Below are 21,635 nucleotides of genomic sequence, written 5' to 3'. Positions count from 1 at the left end.
CGGCTTCCCAAAGTGCTGGGATTACAGGCTTGAGCCACCGCGCCCGGCCTGGATTCAAGTTTCTACAAACTCCTGGTCTTTGAATCTTGCTGTCATCACTGTGACCTTGAAATCCAAGATCTCTGCTCAGTGTCCCTACCTCCCTCCTCTCACTCAAGACCCACCGTCTTTCGTTGTTCCCATGTCCCCTTTGCTGGATCCATTCTCCCGATTCACACCTGCATCCCAATCCCAGGGGGATTTGCACATGGAGATGGTTCTGTCAAGGGCAATGCTTAACCCAAAGAAACTGTGTGCTAATGGGGGGATTCTGGGCAGCATGACAAGCCCGATGCAAGGGAGGGGCTCTGGGACAGGAGCTTGCTAGAACTCCTCTCACCCGATCTCTAGACACTCACCTTCTTTCTCTGAGTAAGACTGACCCATTTGTGCTTGTTACTGAATTAAAATTCCAAGGAAAGACAGGCTGCAGGTTGTTCCCAAATAGGAAACACACATACACAGAGAATGAGGAGCCTCTGCCAACATCCCAGGCAGGCCTCTTCCCCTCCCTGCACCATAGCCCTACAGTCCCTGTGGAGGCTGACCAGGGTGAGGAGAAGGATCTGGTAATGTTTCCTGTGGCCAAGGTAAGTGCCTCTGCTCCAGGCAGCCCCCATCACGGCAGCCCTTCCAAGCAGGAAGGCTGGGGGGCGGGGGCCTGGAGGTGGGAGTGTTTTCAACATGAAGTCATTTCCCACAGTGAAGAAGCAGCCACGTTCTGCACGGTCCACTGGCAGTCTGGGATGTTTGCCCAGCACCAGGAGAGAGTCTAAAAATGCCCAAGCCCATCTTGGGATCTCAGGAGGCTGGCTGGAAGACAACCCAGGAGTCGTCCAATCCCAGAACAAACTGCCCACTCCACACTGAACCCAGCCTAGGGTGAAGCTCTTCCCAGCCTCCAAGGGCTCCAGGTCCTGCTGGATGATATGATGTCTATACATAGATCACTGACTGGAGCCCCTCAAGAGCAGGGCTTGTTCTTTCTCATGTCATGGTTCCCAGCACCTGGTCCTAAATAGATGCAGCTACTTGGTATGTGTTAAACTGAGTTGAAAATTCGATTAGGTGTCAGGGGTGGGATAAACAGTTGTAGGCACGCGCAGGAGGATACTCTTGCTGATGGTAAAGGCATTAGGGACATCTCCATAGAAGAGAAGGGTTTGAAGTTTAGCCTAAGATATCCTTACTTGGAGAACAGAAGGGAGCAGACACCTGGTAGGGAGCATGGCAGTGAGGATAGGTTCAAAGAGCCATGAACGGCACTCTCCTACATGACTAGGATAATTAAAGCAATGTGTTGGACTAGGCAGTGTAATTGGCAATGTGTAACTGGCAGAGGGGCCAGTGTAACAGACTAGGCATGGAATATATAACATATGAAGAAATTAAGGATACACAGCCAGCCAATGGGGAATTGATGAGTTAATCAACAAATGCAGTTGGGAAAATGGGCTAGTGGGGAGACAGAAAGCAAGTTTGAGCCCGACCTTAGACAGTGTACCATAATAAATAATGACAAACAGCTGCCCCGTTGGGCTCAGAATTGGAGATTAGGTGGGACAGAGGTACATATGAGACAGATCACCTTATCTTACCTGTTCCCTGAGCCCCAGCAAAAGTGATTTTCTGCACCCAAGTCCTGTAGGAAGCCATTCTTTGCTTCTCTTTTCCCAATAAATTTCTTTTTTATTTTATTTATTTATTTTTTATCACTCGTGCTAGACAATAGGTGGTCTTGGGGATTTATCCCATCCTCTCAACTGCTGGTGTAATGGAAACCTAGGATGACATACCAGGAAGGGACCCTAGAAATTGTCCCATTGCCTCATTTTATAGATGGAGAAAATGGGGCCCAGGGAGAAAAAAAGCCTTATTCAATGTTGCACAACTAGTTGAGGGCAGGGCCAGGCCTGGACCACCCCTTCCCTGTGATCCTGCCCACTGTTCCTCTGCAGCCCTTTATCCGTTCCTCCTCACCCCTTTTCTAAGGCCCTCACTGCTTTCCTCTGGCTCTTCTGAGTTTCCTGTGGTGTCCACACTGCCGGGTGCCTGTTCACTTTGCAGCCTGACAACTATTATTTAAGACAAACTTGGACTACTGAGAGAGTGAGGATGTCTCGCATCCTTGGTCTCAGAATGGGCCCCGGCCACCCTCCCAGAACAGACTCTGCCCAGCTCTGAGTCTGGCTGGGGACTGGGAACACAGACCTTCTCTGGCTCTGGCTCAGAAGATCCAGTCCCTGTGTATTTCCCCCACTACACTGGCTGAGTGACCTTGAACATGTCACCACTTTGGGCCTGACTGCTTTTCTTGAAAACAGGAATAATCGGACCTACCATTTAGAGCTTCTATGAAGATCAAATGAGTCAAGTGTGTGGAATCCTGCCTGATAAACTGCAAGACACCATGCCAGTGTAGAGTGTTGGTCTCACCCGGACCTCAACACGGGGCAGCATCTATTGAATAGTGGTAGAACAGTGGTTCTTAATTGGGAGGTGATTCTGACACTCCAGGGGACCTTGGGCAACATCTGGGGACATTTTTGGTTGTCTCAATTGGATGGGAGTAGCTATGGCATCTGATTGGTGAAGGCCAGGGATACTGCTAAATATCTTACAATGTATAGGGCAGCGCCCACAGCAAAGAATTATTCGCCCCAGATGTCAATATTGCTGAGATAAATGAAAGTGTGAAATTATATCTGTAGGTACAGACGTGGGTTGTCATTCCAGAAAGGCAAAGGAGCTGTGGGTGGGGAGCTGACCATCAAGGTACCATGGTGACCAAGAACAGGAACCACCGGGGTCAAATGAGATGGCTATGCCCAAGTTTGATAAGTTGAAAACATTTTATTTCAATTCTATCCTTGGGAGGCAGCATAAATAATCACAGAAGACCACAAAGGTCATTGGGGAAGAAAAAAAAAGCTCCAGAAATGTAGGGAGGAGGAGATGAGTGCTGACACTGTCTAGCTGTGGGGTACGGGGTGAGGAGGCCCTACCATAGCTGGCTGGGAGGATGGAGGTTCTTAGAAGAAAGGCCCAGCTCACCTGGAGGGGCTTGGGTAGCCCTGGCCTCTGTGGATGGGATTTTCCGTAGGGCGGCCACGGGAAAAGCAGGTATGGAGTATAATGCATCTAGTAGATCCTAGCTAATGAAAGAAAAGAGTGGACACCCATTTCTCGATTTCCAGATCTCACCCCAAACTGTGACTCTTCTGAGAACAGTGTTTATAAACTCTTTGTGGGTAGTGGGAAATGAAAGGATGAAAAAAGAAGGAATAAAAGAACATGTGTACAAGATCAAATGAAATGTGACATCTCAGAGCTGCGTGACCTTGGGCCACTTCTCTCGGTTTCCTCATCTGCAGAAGGGAGTAGATGTGAGGCTCAATGAGATCCTATGTGTCAAAGGACTGCAGAAACTTTAAAGTGCTATACGGATGCGAGTGGCTGTGGTCATTCTACGTGCATAAGGCTGAAAGTGGCAGAGATAGTGGTGCTGAGACACACGCAGAGCATCCCTAGAAGCCATCAGACCCTGGTCTGCCTTCCCCAGGGCCAAGCTCCACCCTTCTCAGCCTCAGCTTCCAGGAGGATGAGGCCTCATCTCAGATGGAGTCCCCTGGGGAGGGTGGTGGTGACAACCGAGGGTGGGGACCTGAAGGATCTAGGGGCACAGCGTGAGGGGCCTCAACTGGGCAGTGTGGCACATCGGCACTACTGGTGCTGGGTAGACGGTAGCAGTGGCTTCCAGTTCTCATTCTCCGCAGAGACTTGGGCACTGGTGAAGCCCACAATGGGATTGGCATCTTGATGCAGTGGGAAAGGCCCTGGCCTTGGGGTCTGAACACCCAGGGTCCTGGTTGTGGGTCCATTGTTGACCTGCTGGGTGACTTCATAAGTCACTTCCCCATTGCAACCCTCAGTTCTGTCATTTGTCAAATGGGGACACTAATCCCTACCCTGCCTGGCTCACAAATTGAATGGGAAAAGGGTGTGCAAGAGCTTTGAAGAGAATCATGGGGAAGGCAAGGGGTCATTATGGCCTTGGAGAGCAATCCTCTGAATTCCCTGAAGACAAGAGGGTGGGAAGGGAAGAGACAGAAAGAAGCCGGGCTGCTCGCTGCCCTCGTCGGGTGAGGCAGGCTTCTGGGGCTGCTGGGGGAAGAGGGGGTGGGACGAAAGAGGGATCACTGCAGCCTGCAGTCCAGCACTTACGCTGTGGTACCTTCAGTGATGCTGAGAGCTCCAGGTGGGAGTGCTGAGATGTCCTGGCAGCCCCCTTCACAGGTGAGAAGTCCAAGTTCTAAGTCTAGCTGAGATCCCGCTTCCCCCTTTGCTTCTTGGTCCACTGAGATAGAGTCCCCGTCAACCCCAGAGAGTCTGTGGTCTTCACCCAACTGAGGGGAAGCCTGGGTCCTGGGGTGGCAGGGAAAGGGGCTGCCGGCGGGGGTCTCCAGGAGAAGCTGGGGACTTTTATTAGCATGAGGTCAGGAGGTCAGAGGTTGGCTTCCAGTTCTCAAGGTCGTAGGCGGGGGCCCTCAGGCTGGCCCCCTCTTCTGTCCTGGCTCTGTCTCTGGGGTCACTGGTAAGGGAGAAGTTAAGGGACGAGTAGAAACGACGGAGAGATCGGCTTAGAAAACAGCCCAGCTGCGGAGCTAACAGTTCTTGGGGCTGTTGCGCAAGTTTTTCAGTTCCAGCTGGAGCTGCCGAATGCGGATGTCCTTCTGGGACAGCTCTTCTTTCAACCGTCGAATCTCATCCTGCTGCCGGAAGAACATTCGAAGGAGCTGGGGTGGAGGAAGAAAGGGGGCCAAGGAGGGCCCAGGAGAGAGCAGGTGAGACAAGGATTTCCCAGGTGAGTCTTCCAGTTGCCTGCCGCCCGTGCCCTCACATTCCCCCAGGCCTCCCACTGCTTGATCCACTTATTCTCCCCAGCCACTCATCACCACTGCACCTCTCCCATCTCTAGCTCAGTCCACAGCTCTTACTTTCCCGTGTGAGGCAGGAAACAAACAAAACCTGCGTCATTAACTGATTCAGGATCACTGAAAAAGGAGTGACCAAACAGTCGTTTTCCAAATATCCCAAGCTTGTCCCTTTCTGGGTCCTAACCTAATGCTTTTCTTTACCATTGTATATTAATAGATGTATTGATTATTACATCTATAATAATATATAATAATAGATATACAATAATACATAATCATAGATGTATAACACATAATAATAGATGTATAATGATACATAATAATAGATGTATAATAATACATAATAATAGATGTATTATTACATGTATTACATTATTATTGATAATTTACATATTTATTTACTTTTGAGACAAAGTCTCGCTTTGTCGTCCAGGCTATAGTGTGGTGGCGTGATTTTGGCTCACTGCAACCTCCATCTCCTGGGTTCAAACAATTCTCCTGCTTCAGCCTCCTGAGTAGCTGGGATTACAGGCATGCACCACCATGCCTGGCTAATTTTTGTATTTTTAGTACAGACAGGGTTTCACCATGTTGGCCAGGCTGGTCTCAAACTCCTGAACTCAGGTGATCCGCCCACCTCAGTCTCCCAAAGTGCTGGGATTACAGGTGTAAGCTACCACGCCTGGCTTGTGTTGATAATTTAGAACTTTCTAAAATGCTTTGTATCATTCTCTTCTTAAGGAGGCTCAGGATACAGAATGGAATCTAGCTTTTTTCCTACTGATGAGGAACTATGACAAGAATACCAAAGTTTGCACTGGTCAGGGATTCATGTACAGCTATCTTGGCAGATCTTTACCTCAACGACTCTCTAGCTTAACCCGCCTCCATTTCTCCTGTAAAACATATTGACAGATGTCCACAAAACGCTGAGCCCTGGAAAGCAGCAGGCTCCTTGCAGCTCCTGCACACCTGAGTTGAATGTTACCCACAGTCAATTGTGTTTGGCCTCAAACTTTCTGGTGTGAATTACATTGTTGTTGTAATTGCATAATTTAATGAAATATGATATAAATTGATGAAATGAGCACAAAAAGAGAGTTGTTGTTTCTATAAAAACTTAATTAAATGCTTAGAAAATCTTGATAAAGGTGATGCTAAAAAAAATTGCAGCTGAATTAGGTGTGGAAGATGTAGCCCTAAAAGACTGGAGAATATTCTATATCTTGGCTGATGGTGGCTGCATGACTGCGTGTGTTTGTCAAAACTCTGAAACCAACCCACCACAGAGGATGAATTTTACCATAGGCAAATTATACCTCAATGTCTCAAAAAAAGATGAGGGAAAACACCGTAAAAACTAGGACTTTGCTTTCAGATGGACTTTAAATTATTTTTCTACCCAAAAGAAATGGAAACCGGAAATGAGAGTTAAGGTGTGATTTGTTTGATATACATCACAGATTCCAACCAGGGAGGGCCTCCTTGAAGAAAAGGTCTTCATCGAAATATGCTAAATGAATGTATATGTTTTATTTTTATTATTTATTTACTTATTTATTTGTTTGTTTGTTTGTTTTTGAGACAGAGTCTTGCTCTGTCACCCAGGCTGGAGCACCGTGGCACGATCTCGGCTCACTGCAACCTCCGCCTCCTGGTTCAAGGGATTCTTCTGCTTCAGCCTCCGGAGTAGCTGGGATTACAGGTGTGCGCCACCACGCCCGGCTAATTTTTGTATTTTTAGTAGAGACGGGGTTTCACCATGTTCGCCAGGCTGGTCTTGAATTCCTGGCCTCAAGTGATCCACCCTCCTCAGCCTCCCAAGGTGCTGGGATTACAGGTGTAAGCCATCATCCCAGCCTACTTTTATTTTTTAGGGATAGAATCTTGCCATGTTGCCCAGGCTGGACTCAAACTCCTGGGCTCAAGCGATCCTCCCACCTGAGCCTCCTGAGTAGCTGGGACTAGAGGGGTGCCACTGCACCTGGCATGTTTTATGTTTAAAACAAAAATAAATGGTTTAAAGAATGTATTGACCAGGCATGGTGGCTCATGCCTGTAATCTCAGCATTTTAGAAGGCCGAGGTGGGTGGATCACGAGGTCAAGAGTTCAAGACCAGCCTGGCCAAGATGGTGAAACCCCGTCTCTACCCAAAAATATGAAAATTAGCCGGGTGTGGTGGCAGGTGCCTGTAACCCCAGCTACTCGGGAGGCTGAAGCAAAGAATTGCTTGAACCCGGGAGGTGGAGTTTGCAGTGAGCTGAGATCATGCACTGCACTCCAGCCTGGACAACAAAGTGACTCCATCCCAAAACAAAACAAAACAACAACAACAAAAACGAATGTATCTATCGGCTGGGTGCCGTGGCTCACACCTGTAATCCCAGCGCTTTGAGAGGCCAAGGGAGGTGGACCACCTGAGGTCAGGAGTTCGAGACCAGCCTGGTCAACATGGTGAAACCCTGTCTCTACTGAAAATACAAAAATTAGCCAGGCATGGTGGTGGGCGCCTGTAGTCTCAGCTACTTGGGAGGCTGAGGCAGAAGAATTGCTTGAACCCGGGAGGTGGAGGTTGCAGTGAGTCAAGATTGCACCATTATACCACAGCCTGGGTGACAGAGCAAGACTCTGTCTCAAAAAAAAAAAAAAGAATGTATGTTTTTAAGATTCTCTCCTTTTTTTTTTTTTTTTTTTTTTTTGAGACAGAGTTTCACTCTTGTTGCCCAGGCTGGAGTGCAATGGTGCAATATCCGCTCACCACAACCTCCGCCTCCTGGGTTCAAGTGATTCTCCTGCCTCAGCCTCCCAAGTAGCTGTGATTACAGGCGTGCGTCACCACGCCTGGCTAATTTTGTATTTTTAATAGAGACAGGGTTTCACCGTGTTGGTTAGGCTGGTCTCAAACTCTTAACCTCAGGCGATCTGCAAGCCTCAGCCTCCCAAAGTGCTGGGATTACAGGCGTGAGCCACTGCGCCCAGCCACAATTCCCTCCTTTAACTAACTTAAAAATATATATTTTTTGTTAACTAACAAACCACCAGTCCCAGTTATATCTGTTCAGAGGTATGACATACTATTTGCCTTTGCACTAAATGACTCTATACACTCTTGTGTCTTCCAAGTTCTCAAAATGTCTTTGCATTGTTTTTTGTCCACTTTTGTCAAAAAAAACCACGTTAGTGAGGTGTAATTCACACACTATAAAATTCACTCATTTTAAGCATATGATTCAGCGATTTTTAGTAAAGTTACTGAGTTGTACAACTGTAGGTCTTTTCCCTTGCATCAAGCTATGAGTTGTTTCCTCACACTTAGATCAATGTGTCCACCTTTGACAGCCACACTTTCTAATTGGCTGCTTCCAAACTGCTGTGATGATTAAAGCTATGGATAAAGCCAGAGTCAGCAGGTTTTGAGAAAGCTTCTTCCCAACGAGGAAGATGCACAACTTTGGTGTAGATTGTGGCATCTGTTTTGTCTGCTCTGAGACCCTTTAAGGTTTTCCTCCAGGTTCTCAGTTCTGATTCACATAGGCAAATCTACAGCGAAATATTGTTTAACTACTATTGAACCCTGCCTTCTCCAGACCCAGCGCCAGAACTGAGTTCAGGCCCTTGTTATTGCCCTCCTGGGCTATCACAGTGACCCCTGTGTCTCTATCTTCAAAAACTAGGGTTCTTTTAAAAACAAGAAAATAGCTTGGCGCAGTGTCTCATGACTGTAATCCCAGCACTTTGGGAGGCGAAAGTGGAGCCCAGGAGTTTAAGACCAGCCTGTGCAATATAGTAAGACCCTGTCTCTACAAAAATGTTTAAAATCAAATTAGTTGGGCATGGTGGTACACGCCTCTAGTCCTAGCTACTCGGAAGTCTAAGGTGGGATTATTGCTTGAGCCTAGGAGATTGAGGCTGTAGTGAGCTATGATCGTGCCACAGCACTCCAGTCTGGGAGACAGGGCAGGATCCTGTCTCTAAAACATAAATAAATAAATGCAAGAAAAAACTTAAAACATTTTTTAAATGAAAAATGTTATATATATATAAATAGAAAGTATAGCACCATGAACCCCCAAGTACCCATCACTCAGCTTTAGTCTCCACTTCCTGGGTTCAAGTGATTCTCCTGCCCCAGCCTCCTGAGTAGCTGGAATTGCAGGCGTGCACCACCATGCCTGGCTCATTTTTGTATTTTTAGTAGAGACAGGGTTTCACCATGTTGACCAGGCTGGTCTCGAACACCTGACCTCAGGGGATCCACCCACCTTGGCCTCCTAAAGTGCTGGGATTACAAGCATGAGCTACCATGCCCAGCCTGTGGGACCATTCTTACTTCATCTCTACTACCACCCACCTCCCCTGCACCACTTTCCTCAGGGGTTATTTTAAAGCAAATGCCATTTATCACATCATTTCATCCAGCCCTGAATATCCCTCTACATTGGCATACAAGCATATTTTATGGCAATTATCAAGTTACCTGCCAATCTCCCCCTTAAGACTGTGAGGTCCCAGAGGTCAAGAAGGGTCTTATTTTTATTAATAATAGTGATAATGGGCCAGGCGTGGTGGCTCACATCTGTAATCCCAACACTTTGGGAGGCCAAGGCGGGTGGATCACCTAAGGTCAGGAGTTCAAGACCAACCTCGCAAACATGGTGAAACCCTATCTCTACCAAAAATAGAAAAATTAGCTGGGCATGGTGGTGCACGCTTGTAATCCCAGCTACTCGGGAGGTTGGGGAAGGAGAATCATTTGAACCTGGGAGGTGGAGGTTGTAGTGAGCTGAGATTGTGCCACTGAGCTCCAGCCTGGGCGACAGAGTGAGACTCCTTCTCAAAAAAAAAAAAAAAAAAAAAAATAGTGATAACATAAGTTGGTGGTATAGGTGGTGTCTAATTTAAGATAGCTCCCATGTTATTCCCTCTCCTCAAGCATGGGCTGGCCCTAATAGATTGCTTCAAATGAACAGAATAGGGCAGAAGTGGTGGGATACCATTTCCAAGATTAGGTGACAGAAAGACTGGCTTCCATCTTGGGTGCCCTCTCTTGCTCTTCTGCTCACACACCCTGTTGTGAGCTGCCTTATGAAGGAGTCCACATGGCAGGGACCTGAGGGAAGTTCTGGCCAACAGCCCAAAGAGGAACTGAGGCCCTCAGTCCAATAGCCCCTGAGGACATGAGTCCCAGCAGCAACCACATGAATGAACTTGGAAGTAGATCCTTCCACAGTTGAGCCTTCAGATGTGATTCCAGCCCCAGTGGACAGTGTAACTGTACCCTCATGAGAGACCTTCAGCCATGGGCATGCAAAGAAACTGTGGGCTAATACGTGTTTGTGGGTTTAGGCCATTAAGTTCTAGGGTAATTTGTTACACAGCAATAGATAGCTGATACAGTTGACCTTTTCCTTTGAGCACTTAACATGAGCCAGGAAGAGTGCTAGATACTTATGAATTATCTCTTTAATGCTCATAGCATTCCATATCCCTATTTTACCACAAGGAAATGGACTTATAAAGATCAGTAAACTTGCTCAGTCACAGCCAGGAAATGGCAAAGCCAGGATTCAAATGCAGGTGGGGTCATGCAGCCATCTCCATTTCAGTTGTATCATGCCTTATGTCTGGCACACAGTAGGCATCCTGTGAACCCCAGCTGAGCTAAACCATGTTGGCATCAGGGAATGGGGGTGTGGGCTGGAAGGAGGTACCACTGGGGGACATGGACAAGGCCCAGTCGAGCTGCCCCGAAAGAGCTTGCTCCCGTCCCAAGTGGTACAAAGAGCACCTTCATGGCTGGGCGCGGTGGCTCATGCCTGTAATCCCAGCACTTTGGGAGGCCGAGGCGAGCGGATCACGAGGTCAGGAGATTGAGACCATCCTGGCTAACATGGTGAAACCCCGTCTCTACTAAAAAAAAGACAAAAAAACTAGCGGTGTGGTGGTGGGCACCTGTAGTCCCAGCTACTCGGGAGGCTGAGGCAGGAGAATGGCATGAACCCAGGAGGCGGAGCTTGCAGTGAGCCGAGATCGCGCCACTGCACTCCAGCCTGGGCAACAGAGCGAGACTCCATCTCAAAAAAAAAAAAAAAAAAAAAAAAAAAAGAGCACCTTCATAAACACCCAGTCTCTTCCACAAAGACTGGAAGTGTCAGACCCCAGCACTGCTGCAATGCCAGTGAGGGAGGCAGGGCTGTGATACACGAGGCCAGGCTTGCCCTATTAGTCAGGAATTTATAACTTCTGGAACACCAAATGACAGCAACGTTCTGGAATGAATTCATGAGGAGATGCATAACTCTGTAGGTTAGTGAATTTGAGGTGTGGGGGTGGTGTGGGGAACTGATATCTCCAGACACCCCAGCTTCTATTTATCGGGGTCAGAGGCATCAGAAACCAGTATCAGGCTACTTATGGTATTTGTCACAGAAAGAAAAACATCTCAGAATGGAACTGGCTTAAAGGCCTGAAGCCCGTAATTGAAATGTAAAGGTCTTGTTCTTCTAGGGCCTATGGAGGTAATAACTTACATTCCTTACCTCATTCTCTGTCCTGGGTGGGACATTTTCTAATAAATCTATTCCGTTGACCACAACACTCTTCTTTTCTTTGATGGGAGCCTTAAATACCATTTTTGAGGACTTCTTATAGCCTTCTTTCAAAGACATCAGCACGGGATCTAAAGAAGGCAAGGGAAATGCTCTCACTGATGATCCCATGGGCTGTCAGGTGATGGTCCAGCAGGCTGGGTGGGAGGGAAGTTCAAGCACGGGGATAGGCAAGGGGAACTGGGGCAAGCTGCGCTGAAGGCAAAGGCTGCAGCCCTCCTGTGCTCTGTGGAGTCCCCTGCTGTGGTACCTCGGTTGATGCCTCCCAGCCATTCATCCGGGGTCAGTGCTGGCTCCGTGCCTGGTGTCATTGGGTAAATGTCTTCCTGGTAGGAATCTGACTGCAGTGGGAGGAGCAGAAGAGAGGACAGATGGGGGGCTGCTAGAAAAGCCCCGACTCTTCAGTCAGACTCTTCTCACTGATCTCCAATCACGCTACCTGCTCTCCTGCCTCTATGCCTTTGCACTGCGTTTTCCTCCTGGAACTACCCACCTGCACTCATGAGCAAACCCAACTGTCCCGTCTGAGGATGCCCCTCACCCCAAATTGGGTTTGAAGACCCCAGTCCACAGCACATCTCTCACCTGGGTTTCTCCAGGGTCATGGTCAGTGGTGAGCAGGCTAGGATGCGATGCAGGCCCCCCTCCCGGAGCCCAGCCCAGCCCCACTTACCCTCCGGGGCACGATCATGGAGATGGGCTCGATGAGGCCCTTGAGAGTCACCAGCTTGTAGAAGCGGAACACCTCGCAGGCTGACACATCCAGCCCGTGCTTGGGCATGACCCCTGTAACAGGCACACATGTGGCTCCATGGGGTACCAGAAACTGCCTCTCAGTGACATCACCCCATGATGTTCTGGGCCGGGGAAAGGCTGAGGAATGTACTTAGGTTTGGAGACAACGGCCCATGCAGAGGGCAGAGGGTGGACCCGGGCTTCTTCAATCAGTCTCTGTCTCTGGATGGTCACTTCTCAAGCTCTTTGGGCCAGACCTACCTCACCACAGTGCACGCTTTATAATTGGACCCCTCAGAATTGGAAGAGGTCTGGATGCAGCCCGAGATTACTGTTCTGTTCTATGTCTCCTACAACCAACAATGTGTGCACATGTTGCCTGTGTGGGTTCACTTGCCACGTGTCCCTAACAGCTGCCTCTGCTGAACATCTATCATGGGAACGAGGGGCAGTGCGGTGTGAGGAGCACAGTTCTATCTAGGGGTGGACCAACGGGGTTTGAATCCTGACTCTGTCCCCTTTCCATCTGGGAGTCCTTTGGCAAGTCATTACTCTCTGAGCTTCTAGTTCCTTGGCTGGTTCGAGGAGGACAACACAGTGGCCCCATATGAGGTGATCAGGAGAATATGTGCCAAGATACTCATTAACTGCCTGGCACCGTGACGAGCACAGACAACATTAGTTTCTTTCCCTGTATTGTGAATATGAGTTAAGGCTCTGCCTCTCCTCCACTGGGCTGGAAGCCTGCTCTTCCAGATAAAGAAATTCCAGGAGCTGGAGGGAAGGGGTGAAATGGTTTCCCAAATGGGATTAAGAGTCAGCAGATTCGGTCTGAGTTCTGCCTCTGCTACTCAGCAGGTAAGACCTGCCTCTGGTGAGCTGCTTAATTTGTCTGTGTCTATAATAAGTGCCTAGGTCACAGCAAATGCTCAATAGTGGTCACAGGTGAGGAGGATGAGGATGAGGATGAGGTGAGTCATTCTGAGTCCTTCCTCCTTCTTTCCTCTCCAGCCCTCTATATCTGATACCTTAGCAAGTCCTGCTGACATTACTTTCTAAACATCTGGATTCATCCTGTTCTCCCTGTCTTCCTCCTGTCCACCTATTATCCTCTCTTGCCTAAAAGTCTACAACTTCTTCCTAACTGGTTGCCCTGCCTTCCTCCTGCCCCTCCCAAATCCATTCTCTCTACTGAAGTCAGATAATTTTTTTTTTTTTTTTGACAGAGTCTGGCTCTGTTGCCCAGGTTGGAGTGCAGTGGTGTGATCTCAGTTCACTGCAACCTCTGCCTCCCAGGTTCAAGCGATTCTCCTGCCTCAGCCTCCCAAGTAGCTGGGATTACAGGGGTGTATCACCACACCCAGGTAATTTTTGTATTTTTAGTGACAGGGTTTAGAGACAGGGTTTCACCATGTTGGCCAGGCTGGTCTCGAACTCCTGACCTCAGGTGATCCACCTGCCTCAGCCTCCCAAACTGCCAGGATTACAGGCGTAAGTCACCACAGCTGGCTGCCAGAGCAATCGTAACTAACATTTCAGATCACATCATGTTGTCTCATCTCCCACTCAAGAAAAAGAACCGTCCCCACAATGATTTCCTAATCAAATGCAAACTGCTTTCCCAGGCTAATGCATCCCCTGGATTCAGCCCCTGCCCACCTCTCCAACGGTCTCCTAACACCCTACCCCCATCTCCTGCTACATCACAGAGTCTACACCATGTTCAGCCACACTGACCTCCTTTCTGTTCCTAGAACATGTCAGGCTCATTCTGGCCACAGAGCCTTTGCACTAACCATTCCCCCTGCTGAGACTGCTCTTTCTCCTTCCCATCTTTCAGAGCTCAACCTAAAATATCATCACAGAGAGGCCTTCCCTGATCGCCTGTGTAAAGTAGCCCCCAGTCACTCTCTGTTCTAGCACACCCTTTGACTCTCTGCCTAGAACTCATCCCTACACAACATTTTTCTTATTTGTTTACTGCCTGTCTCCTGCTCAGTGGAATGTGATCCCCATGAGAGTAAGGCCATGTTCTATTTGCCACTGGACTTTGTGCAAGGTCTGGTATACAGTTGGAACTCAATAACTGTTTGTTGAACAGCTATGTGAAGGAGCAGAAGGAGTCAAGTGTTCTGTCAGGTGCCTTGCACATATGGTCTCTAAGCCTTACATTAGCCATTCAAGGACGGTTTGATTATCCCCATTTTACAGTTGAGGAAACTGAGACTTAGAGGGATTAAGTGCACAGCTGAGCCAGAATGTAAACCCAGGTCTGACTCCAAAGTTCAGGCTGATTTTTATACTATTTGATGCAGGAGTGACAGTGAAGGAGGTGGGGATGACAGAGTTGGGGAAGGGTAAAGTTGATGGAATGGTGATTGGGACTTTGGACATCTCTTGGCTTCCATTTTGCTGTTGGTCACTGGAGTGGGCTGTCAGGTCCTTTCAGCCCTGATGGAAGCTGGCCCTCAGGCCCTGTCCATAATACCAGACCCACAGGAAGGCAAACTAGACTCAAGCTCCAAGGAGGATCACCGCAGAGGTGGGAACGGGAGGTCCTTGAAAATAGGTGTTTCACTGGGTGATTTGGACCCCAAATGTAGAATTGCTGAATCATATGCATTACCAGGTTAGTTGAAAGGAGGGAAAATTGGTTGTAAGACTTTTAGTGGTGGGAGAACGTGGGTTCTCACTCACTACACCCTGTCAAGCCCGGAGCCCTCTCTGTGTTTCTGCCTGAGAGCCTAGGGAGCTTGGGGCTGCAGTCATAGGAACATCTGGAACTTCTTCCTGCCCTATCAGGCAGACAGAGCTGCTGCTGGGGTCTGGGAGTCCCAGCTTCCTAGAGGCTCAGGAAGCGACTTGTGCCTAGACCCCGCTCTGACCTTTAGTTACTGGACCACTTCCCACCATGGACCACTTCCCACCATCGTCATAACCACTGTGGGCTTCAGGCTCCCCATCTGCGATCAGGAGTGCAGACGCAGAGCACATGCTGGCAAGCTGCTACTGATGGTGGATGTGAGCGCAGTGGGGTGACAGCGCCGGTCCAGTGGGCAGTGACAACTGCAGCAGGGCCAGCTCATGCAGGTTCTGTTCCAACTTGCACATGTGCTGTGGCCTTCTGAGTCTGATTTTCCATTTAAGAGAGGGGGTGACCCATGGGCCAGATGTCCTCCCGTGCATGAGCACACCAGCCGTGGCAGCCTGGGGGCCCCTTACCTAGACCTTTCTGCGGGGCTGGGGAGCGGAACTCCATGAGGTAACTCAGGTAGGGCTTCTCAGTGCTGATCTCGTAGTACCGGATGTTTCCATCACCCTGGGGTCAGGAGAGATGGAGGTGAGGAAGGTGGCAGGTAGGGAGGGCAGAGCAGAGCCTGGTCCCAGGAGCCAGCTGAAGACAGCTCTCCCCCGTGCCTCATGGGTGGTTATAAAAACCAAGGAAACCTGGCTTCTAGGCTCCTAGTGGGTGCACCACAGTGGACTCACTGCGGGTGGAGAGGTGAAGGTGGGTGGGCTGATGTGAGTGTGTGTGTGTGTAGACAGCCTTTCTGACAAACAAGGTTATATTCACCAAAGGATCTCCTGGTGGGTATCTCAAATTCCATCATTCATCACTGACTACACTGCAGGCTCTGATCTTTACTCCAATGTAAAACCCACTCCAGCCCACCTTTGAAGGAATTCTTGGTAGCAGACACTTGAGTAAGAATGGGTGTCAGACTTGAGGGCAGGTGTGAATGGGAGAGGTGAGGCCCAGGAACTTGGGTTGGGTCAGGGAACACCAGAGAGGTTAGGCTGGCTATTCTCAAGGGGGTGGGGCAGTTGCGGGGGTGCAATGAAGGCAGGGCTTTCCCACAGGCTGCCGCGGGCCCTCCCCCACCTCCTACTACCTTTCCAGCCAGGTAGAGCATGTGGGTGTCAGCATCATAGAAGGGGAACAGGAGACCAGAGAGCCCATCGATTTCCTCTTCGATCAGGGGCATGGACAGGTCCTCCTGAGGGAGAGGAGCTGGTCTCAGCCTCTCTACAGGCAGGATGGCATGCCCCTCCCCAAATCCCAGCAAGGCCACTTAGGACGGCAACTACTTTATGTTAAGACCTCCCCTGGACGTTAAAAAGCCCGTCCTATGGGGGCCGGGCGCGGTGGCTCAAGCCTGTAATCCCAGCACTTTGGGAGGCCGAGGCGGGCGGATCACGAGGTCAGGAGATTGAGACCATCCTGGCTAACACGGTGAAACCCTGTCTCTACTAAAAAAAAAAAATACAAAAAACTAGCCGGGCCGGGCGCGGTGGCTCAAGCCTGTAATCCCAGCACTTTGGGAGGCCGAGGCGGGCGGATCACGAGGTCAGGAGATCGAGACTATCCTGGCTAACACGGTGAAACCCCGTCTCTACTAAAAATACAAAAAACTAGCCGGGCGCGGTGGCGGGCGCCTGTAGTCCCAGCTACTCGGGAGGCTGAGGCAGGAGAATGGCGTAAACCCGGGAGGCGGAGCTTGCAGTGAGCTGAGATCCGGCCACTGCACTCCAGCCTGGGTGACAGAGCAAGACTCCGTCTCAAAAAAAAAAAAAAAAGCCCGTCCTATGGGTGGTGGCAAGACTGACTTTCTTGCCACAAAAAGCAGCCAGGGGCAGCAGAAAGGGTCGTACAAACAGCAGGCAAGGGACTTGTTCTCATTGTGCCCAAACGTGCTACTTGCTATGTGTCCCCAGGTAAGTCTCTTGATCTCTCTGGAGCTCAGCCCCCACTCTGGAAAAAGAGGGGGAACATCTTGCAGGCGTGGCCGACATTGTCCCTTGAGGCCTCTGTACCCAAGCTCGGCCTCTGGGGGTCTCTGTCTGATTTCTCCGCTGGGAATGCTATGAGAAGCTGGTGTGCGGGCCCAGGCTCCTGACTTTCTGAGGAAGTGACCTCTGAGGCAATGACGCTTCCTTTAGCCCAAACCCAGCAGGCCTCCCGGTGGCTGACCTGGTCCCAGAGGGCAATCTGTCTTGTGTTCCACCTGGAGACCCCTGTCGTGAGGAGCCGCTTCATGTTCCCCAGGAATACCACCCGGTTCACTCTGTGGTTTTTGCAGTTGGCCTCCTAGTAGGAACAGAGGGAAGTGGTGAGCCAAGGTCCTCAACATGTGGGTTCTGCAGTGGCATGAATGGTGGCACTGAAAAGATACACCCGTGTTCTCAGCCCTGGCCCCTGCAATTGTTTCCTTATTTGGGAAAGGGTCCTGGCAGATGTGGTTAAGCTAAGGATTTGGAGATGAGATTACCCTGGATTATCCAGGTGGATCTTGGATTCCATCATGAGTGTCCTAGTGGGAGAGAGGTAAGATTACACAGACACACAGGGCAGAAGGTGTGTGACCCTGGAGGCGGAGACTGGAGTGATGTGGCCACCAGCCACGGGAGCCAGCAACCTCCACAAGAGGCAAGGAATGGGTTTTCTCCTAGAGCATCTGTAAGGAGTACAGCCCTGCTGCCACCTTGATGTGGGATATCTGGCCTCTGGAACGATGAGAGAATACACTTTTGTTTTCAGCCACCTAGTTTGTGGGCATTTGTTACAGCAGCCACAGGACACTGTTCTAAGCACTGTGCAGCAATGGCTCCACAGATGCCTTCTCTGTTGTTTCCCAGGGAAGGTGGGAACAGGGAGCGAGAAGGGAGCCAACCTCCACCAAGTCCAGTTGGGGGCTACACCACTCCAGGAGCTCTCACCAGGGGCATTGCTTTTCATCCTCGTAACAATATCTATCAGAAGAAATCATTATCCTCATTTTGAGGGTGAGGAAACTGAGGCTCAGAAGGACAAGAGGCTCATGCCGATCACTGCTCCACAACTCGCCTCATCAGGGAGTGCCTCCTTAACTGAGTTGTCTTGGGCCTCCTTTCCTGCTCACTGGCTCATGACACTTGATTTCCTCCTAACACACAACAGTCCTCGGCATCAGGTAAGTTGGCAGCAGGTCAGAAAAGAGGCTAATGGGGCAGTGCACATATTCTGGCTGGCATCACTCACTCTGAACTCTAGTTCTAGCTCTGCCAAAAAAGTGTAGCCCAAGAGAAGACCTTCACCTTCCCTGGGCTCATGGCCCCGTTTGTGAATTGGAGGTGGGGGTTCTCTGTTCATAAACATCCTTTCTGTTTGTCATGGGCTCTGGGTTTGAATCCCAGCTCCTCCTGGAACTGTGAGATTCAAGTCTCCCAACTTTGCTAAGGTTCAGTGTTCTCATATATAAAATGAGAGCAGTAACAGTGCTTAGCTGAGAGGGCTGTCCTGAGGATTACATGAGACGATGTGCAGAGCCCCGGGCACAGTGCAGGCCACACAGTGAGCTCTTAGCAGATGTCAGTTAACACTAATCATGCGAAGCAACTGTCATTATTCTTATTTGTAGTGGTACAGGTTGAGTAGCCCTTATCTGAAATGCTTGGGACCAGAAGTGTTTCAGATTTTGGATTGTTTCAGATGTCAGAATATTCGCATTATACCTACTAGCTGAGCTCCCTACATCCCCAAATCCAAAATCTGAAATGTTCCAACGAGCATTTCTTTCGGGTGTTATGTCAGTGCTGACAAAGTTTTGGATTTGGAGCCTTCTGGATTTTGGATTTTTGGATTTAGGATGCTCAACCTACAGTAGTAGATAACTTTCTGGTCTTGTAATATTGGACTACTCCAAGGTAAACAAACCCAGATCAAGCATCAGTCCCTTCTTGTGTAGAAGGCAGACCTCAGATATCATCCATATTTTCCATTCCATCTGTCCCCATGACCAGCACACAGCAGGTGCCCAAAAAATGGTAATTGCTTTTACTTCCAAATGGCACCTAACCCCTTCCTCAAACCCAAGACCCAGGAGATTCAAAGACCAAAAGTGGAGCTAAGTTCACCATCAACCTTGGCACCCTGAGCCATTTCCCCCAGGCTCATCCTACTGGGTGGCTGGGCAGTGAGTCCAGTGTCTCCTCCTCCTGTGCCTATGATGGACTTGGTTAACACCTGGGGATATATGCACTGAAGGGTGTCACCAGCTCAGCCCCCAAAGCAAGCCAGAAGAATCCTGTCTGGAGGTAGGGGGTGCAGTGGGGACAGGAAAGGTCCCTCCCCACCCAGAACAAGGCAGGGTTCCTATGAGCTGAGAAGGGTCCAGGAGAGCCAAAGTTGTTCAACAGAGGTGCAGTGAGATGCATTGGAGACGGGGGCTGGCACAGCCTTTTTTTTCCAGGCCTGCTGAAAGCTGAGCCCCAGTCCTCAATACCTTCCCCTTCAATCTCAAAAAATGTAGGGTTCCACCTGCAGAACACGGCCAGAGCGGGGCTCGATCACGCGCAGCTTCTTGTCCTTGCACGTGGTGGTGAGCAGGCTACCGTCCGTGTTGAAGGACATGCAGAGGATCACGTCCGTGTGGCAGTCGATCATCTTCACCGGCTCGCCCACGTCCAGGTTCCAGATGAGGACCTGCAATGGCAGACGCACGGGAGGCAGGGTCAGCGGCTGCTAGGGTCCTGGGGTGTTTGTCCCAAGTCCACACTGGACTGCCCTGGGAGAAGCACCCCATGCAGGGCCTGGGGTGTGCTGGGATACAGGAGGGGTCATTGAGTTCTATATGGAAAGGCTGATACATTCCTGGCACACAAATCCATCAATATCCTTGGTCAGATCCCAGCACCAGCCTGGGCTCAGTTTGTGGAAGAGCAAGAAGGATACATGTTCCTTGTCAGGTCCCATGCGGCAGCTCACCTTTTTTGAGGATGTGCCTGGGGCTAGGGGCTGAGGCTCCACTTTTTTCCCTCCAGCAGCTTTGGTTACCCCTTTTGCCACCTCTTGGTTAAGAAGTGGCCAGGCAAAGGGTGTGGGCATGGAAGGGGCATTCTCCTCCAGTCCATCAACCACCAGAGAAGGCAGAAAAGAAGCCTCCAGCCTCTGTGGACCCCAGGAATGACAGGGTGCACAGGAGATGCTCAGTTGCGTGTAGTGAATGAATGAATGAAGGAGCAAATGAACAGATGAGGCAATATTGGTTGCTTAGGAACCAACAGTGCTTCCCACAGGCACCCAAAAGGCCCCTTTCTCTTCCCCAATCCCTCTCCACCCAGCTGCCTGCCCACTGCATACCTTGTAGTCGTAGCCAGCGCTGAACAGGATGTTGTTGGTGGTGGGGTGCCACTCGACCAGCCCCACACGCCGGCTGTGCCCGTGCAGCTCCAGGAGAGCCTCTGTCATATTCCGCTTCAGCCCGCCCTCGGGGATCTCCCAGATCCGCACCTGCAGAGGGGGATGAGGGTCCAGGCTGGGTGGACATGGCCAAGAGGGCCCTTGATGAGAGGTGCCCCTTCCCTCGGACACCAGGCTTTCTGAGATCTGCCTGTGAGGCACCTCCTGGCTTGCGGCGATGGGCAAAGCCCGACTGAGGCCTGCTGGGAGATCTCAGGGTGTGGCTAGAGAGGAAAGAGACCATCTCTCTGCCTGTGGGAGGTTTTTCTCTGGGAAGTCTCTGCAGACCTAAGAACTGTTATTACTGGCATGTTGCTACTGCTGTGGCCTAGCCCAACTAAGAAGAACACGCATGAGCCTCTTTTAGCAAGTGTGTTAAAAAGTCTATCCTTGCTTCACATGCCAGATCCTTCTAGGAGACTCTGCCTTCCTGCTACCCTGCTCAGACCCACTTTGGCTGTCTGAACCACATGGCCTTATCCCCTATTCTGTCCCCCACGCAGGATGGACCCCTGGGCAGAGGGAACCGCATCTGGGAGGCTGAGAGGCCCCAGGTCTCTCCTGAGAGATGGTGGACTGGGAGACAGAGACTGATCAGATGTGCGGCCTGAGCTGAAAGGATGGGCAAAACCTGGATAGAGCTATTTTCAGTCTTGTGGATACCGATAAAGAAGCAGAAAAAGATGGTCTGCAGAGAGGAGGATGGGACATGCAGAGAGAAGCAGAGAGGAGACCATGTGGCCCCAGAGAGGGAGAGACTGAGCAGTTTCTCTGCAATCTTGGAATCACCCCCCTAATTATTTACATCAGCCCTGGTGGGCTTCTGTCACTCAAACCAAACCTCCTCTGCACAGCTTCAACTATTTCATCAATAAGGTGGGCGGGGAGTTGGGGGAACATCCCTGCCCTGCTACACCTACTGGTAGAATAAAAAGACACAATAGTGTAACAGTTTATAAACTGCAAAATGCTCTAAAGGCCAAAGGAATTATAATTGTTATTATTATCATTAATATTATTCATTAGAGTCTAACTGGTTGAAGAGGAAAGAGCACACGTGACTATAATTTAGGACACCTTAAAAAAAAAAAACGAAT

The 21,635-nt window shown here is 49.9% G+C and overlaps 1 protein-coding gene across 4 annotated transcripts in view; it reads right to left on the bottom strand.

Annotated features, from left to right (window-relative positions):
• Positions 1-2,872: 2,872 nt before the first annotated feature.
• The window catches only part of CORO2B (coronin 2B), a 151,362-nt gene continuing 132,599 nt past the window's right edge, over positions 2,873-21,635 (bottom strand). For all 4 annotated transcript variants that reach the window (XM_015142555.3, XM_077939634.1, XM_077939633.1 and 1 more), the window contains exons 4-12: positions 20,440-20,589; positions 19,618-19,782; positions 17,293-17,409; positions 16,214-16,318; positions 15,543-15,639; positions 12,259-12,371; positions 11,836-11,926; positions 11,517-11,656; positions 2,873-4,835 (exon numbers count right to left, since the gene is read on the bottom strand). In XM_015142555.3, coding sequence (XP_014998041.1) covers positions 4,704-4,835; positions 11,517-11,656; positions 11,836-11,926; positions 12,259-12,371; positions 15,543-15,639; positions 16,214-16,318; positions 17,293-17,409; positions 19,618-19,782; positions 20,440-20,589 — 1,110 coding nt within the window. In that variant the 3' untranslated portion in view covers positions 2,873-4,703. The remainder of the gene's footprint in view (positions 4,836-11,516; positions 11,657-11,835; positions 11,927-12,258; positions 12,372-15,542; positions 15,640-16,213; positions 16,319-17,292; positions 17,410-19,617; positions 19,783-20,439; positions 20,590-21,635) is intronic.

This window comes from Macaca mulatta, chromosome 7, assembly GCF_049350105.2.
Source record: "Macaca mulatta isolate MMU2019108-1 chromosome 7, T2T-MMU8v2.0, whole genome shotgun sequence".
Classification (NCBI taxonomy): Eukaryota; Metazoa; Chordata; class Mammalia; order Primates; family Cercopithecidae; genus Macaca; species Macaca mulatta.
Note: the sequence above shows the minus strand (reverse complement) of the source record. Positions and strands in the feature narration are given on the sequence as shown.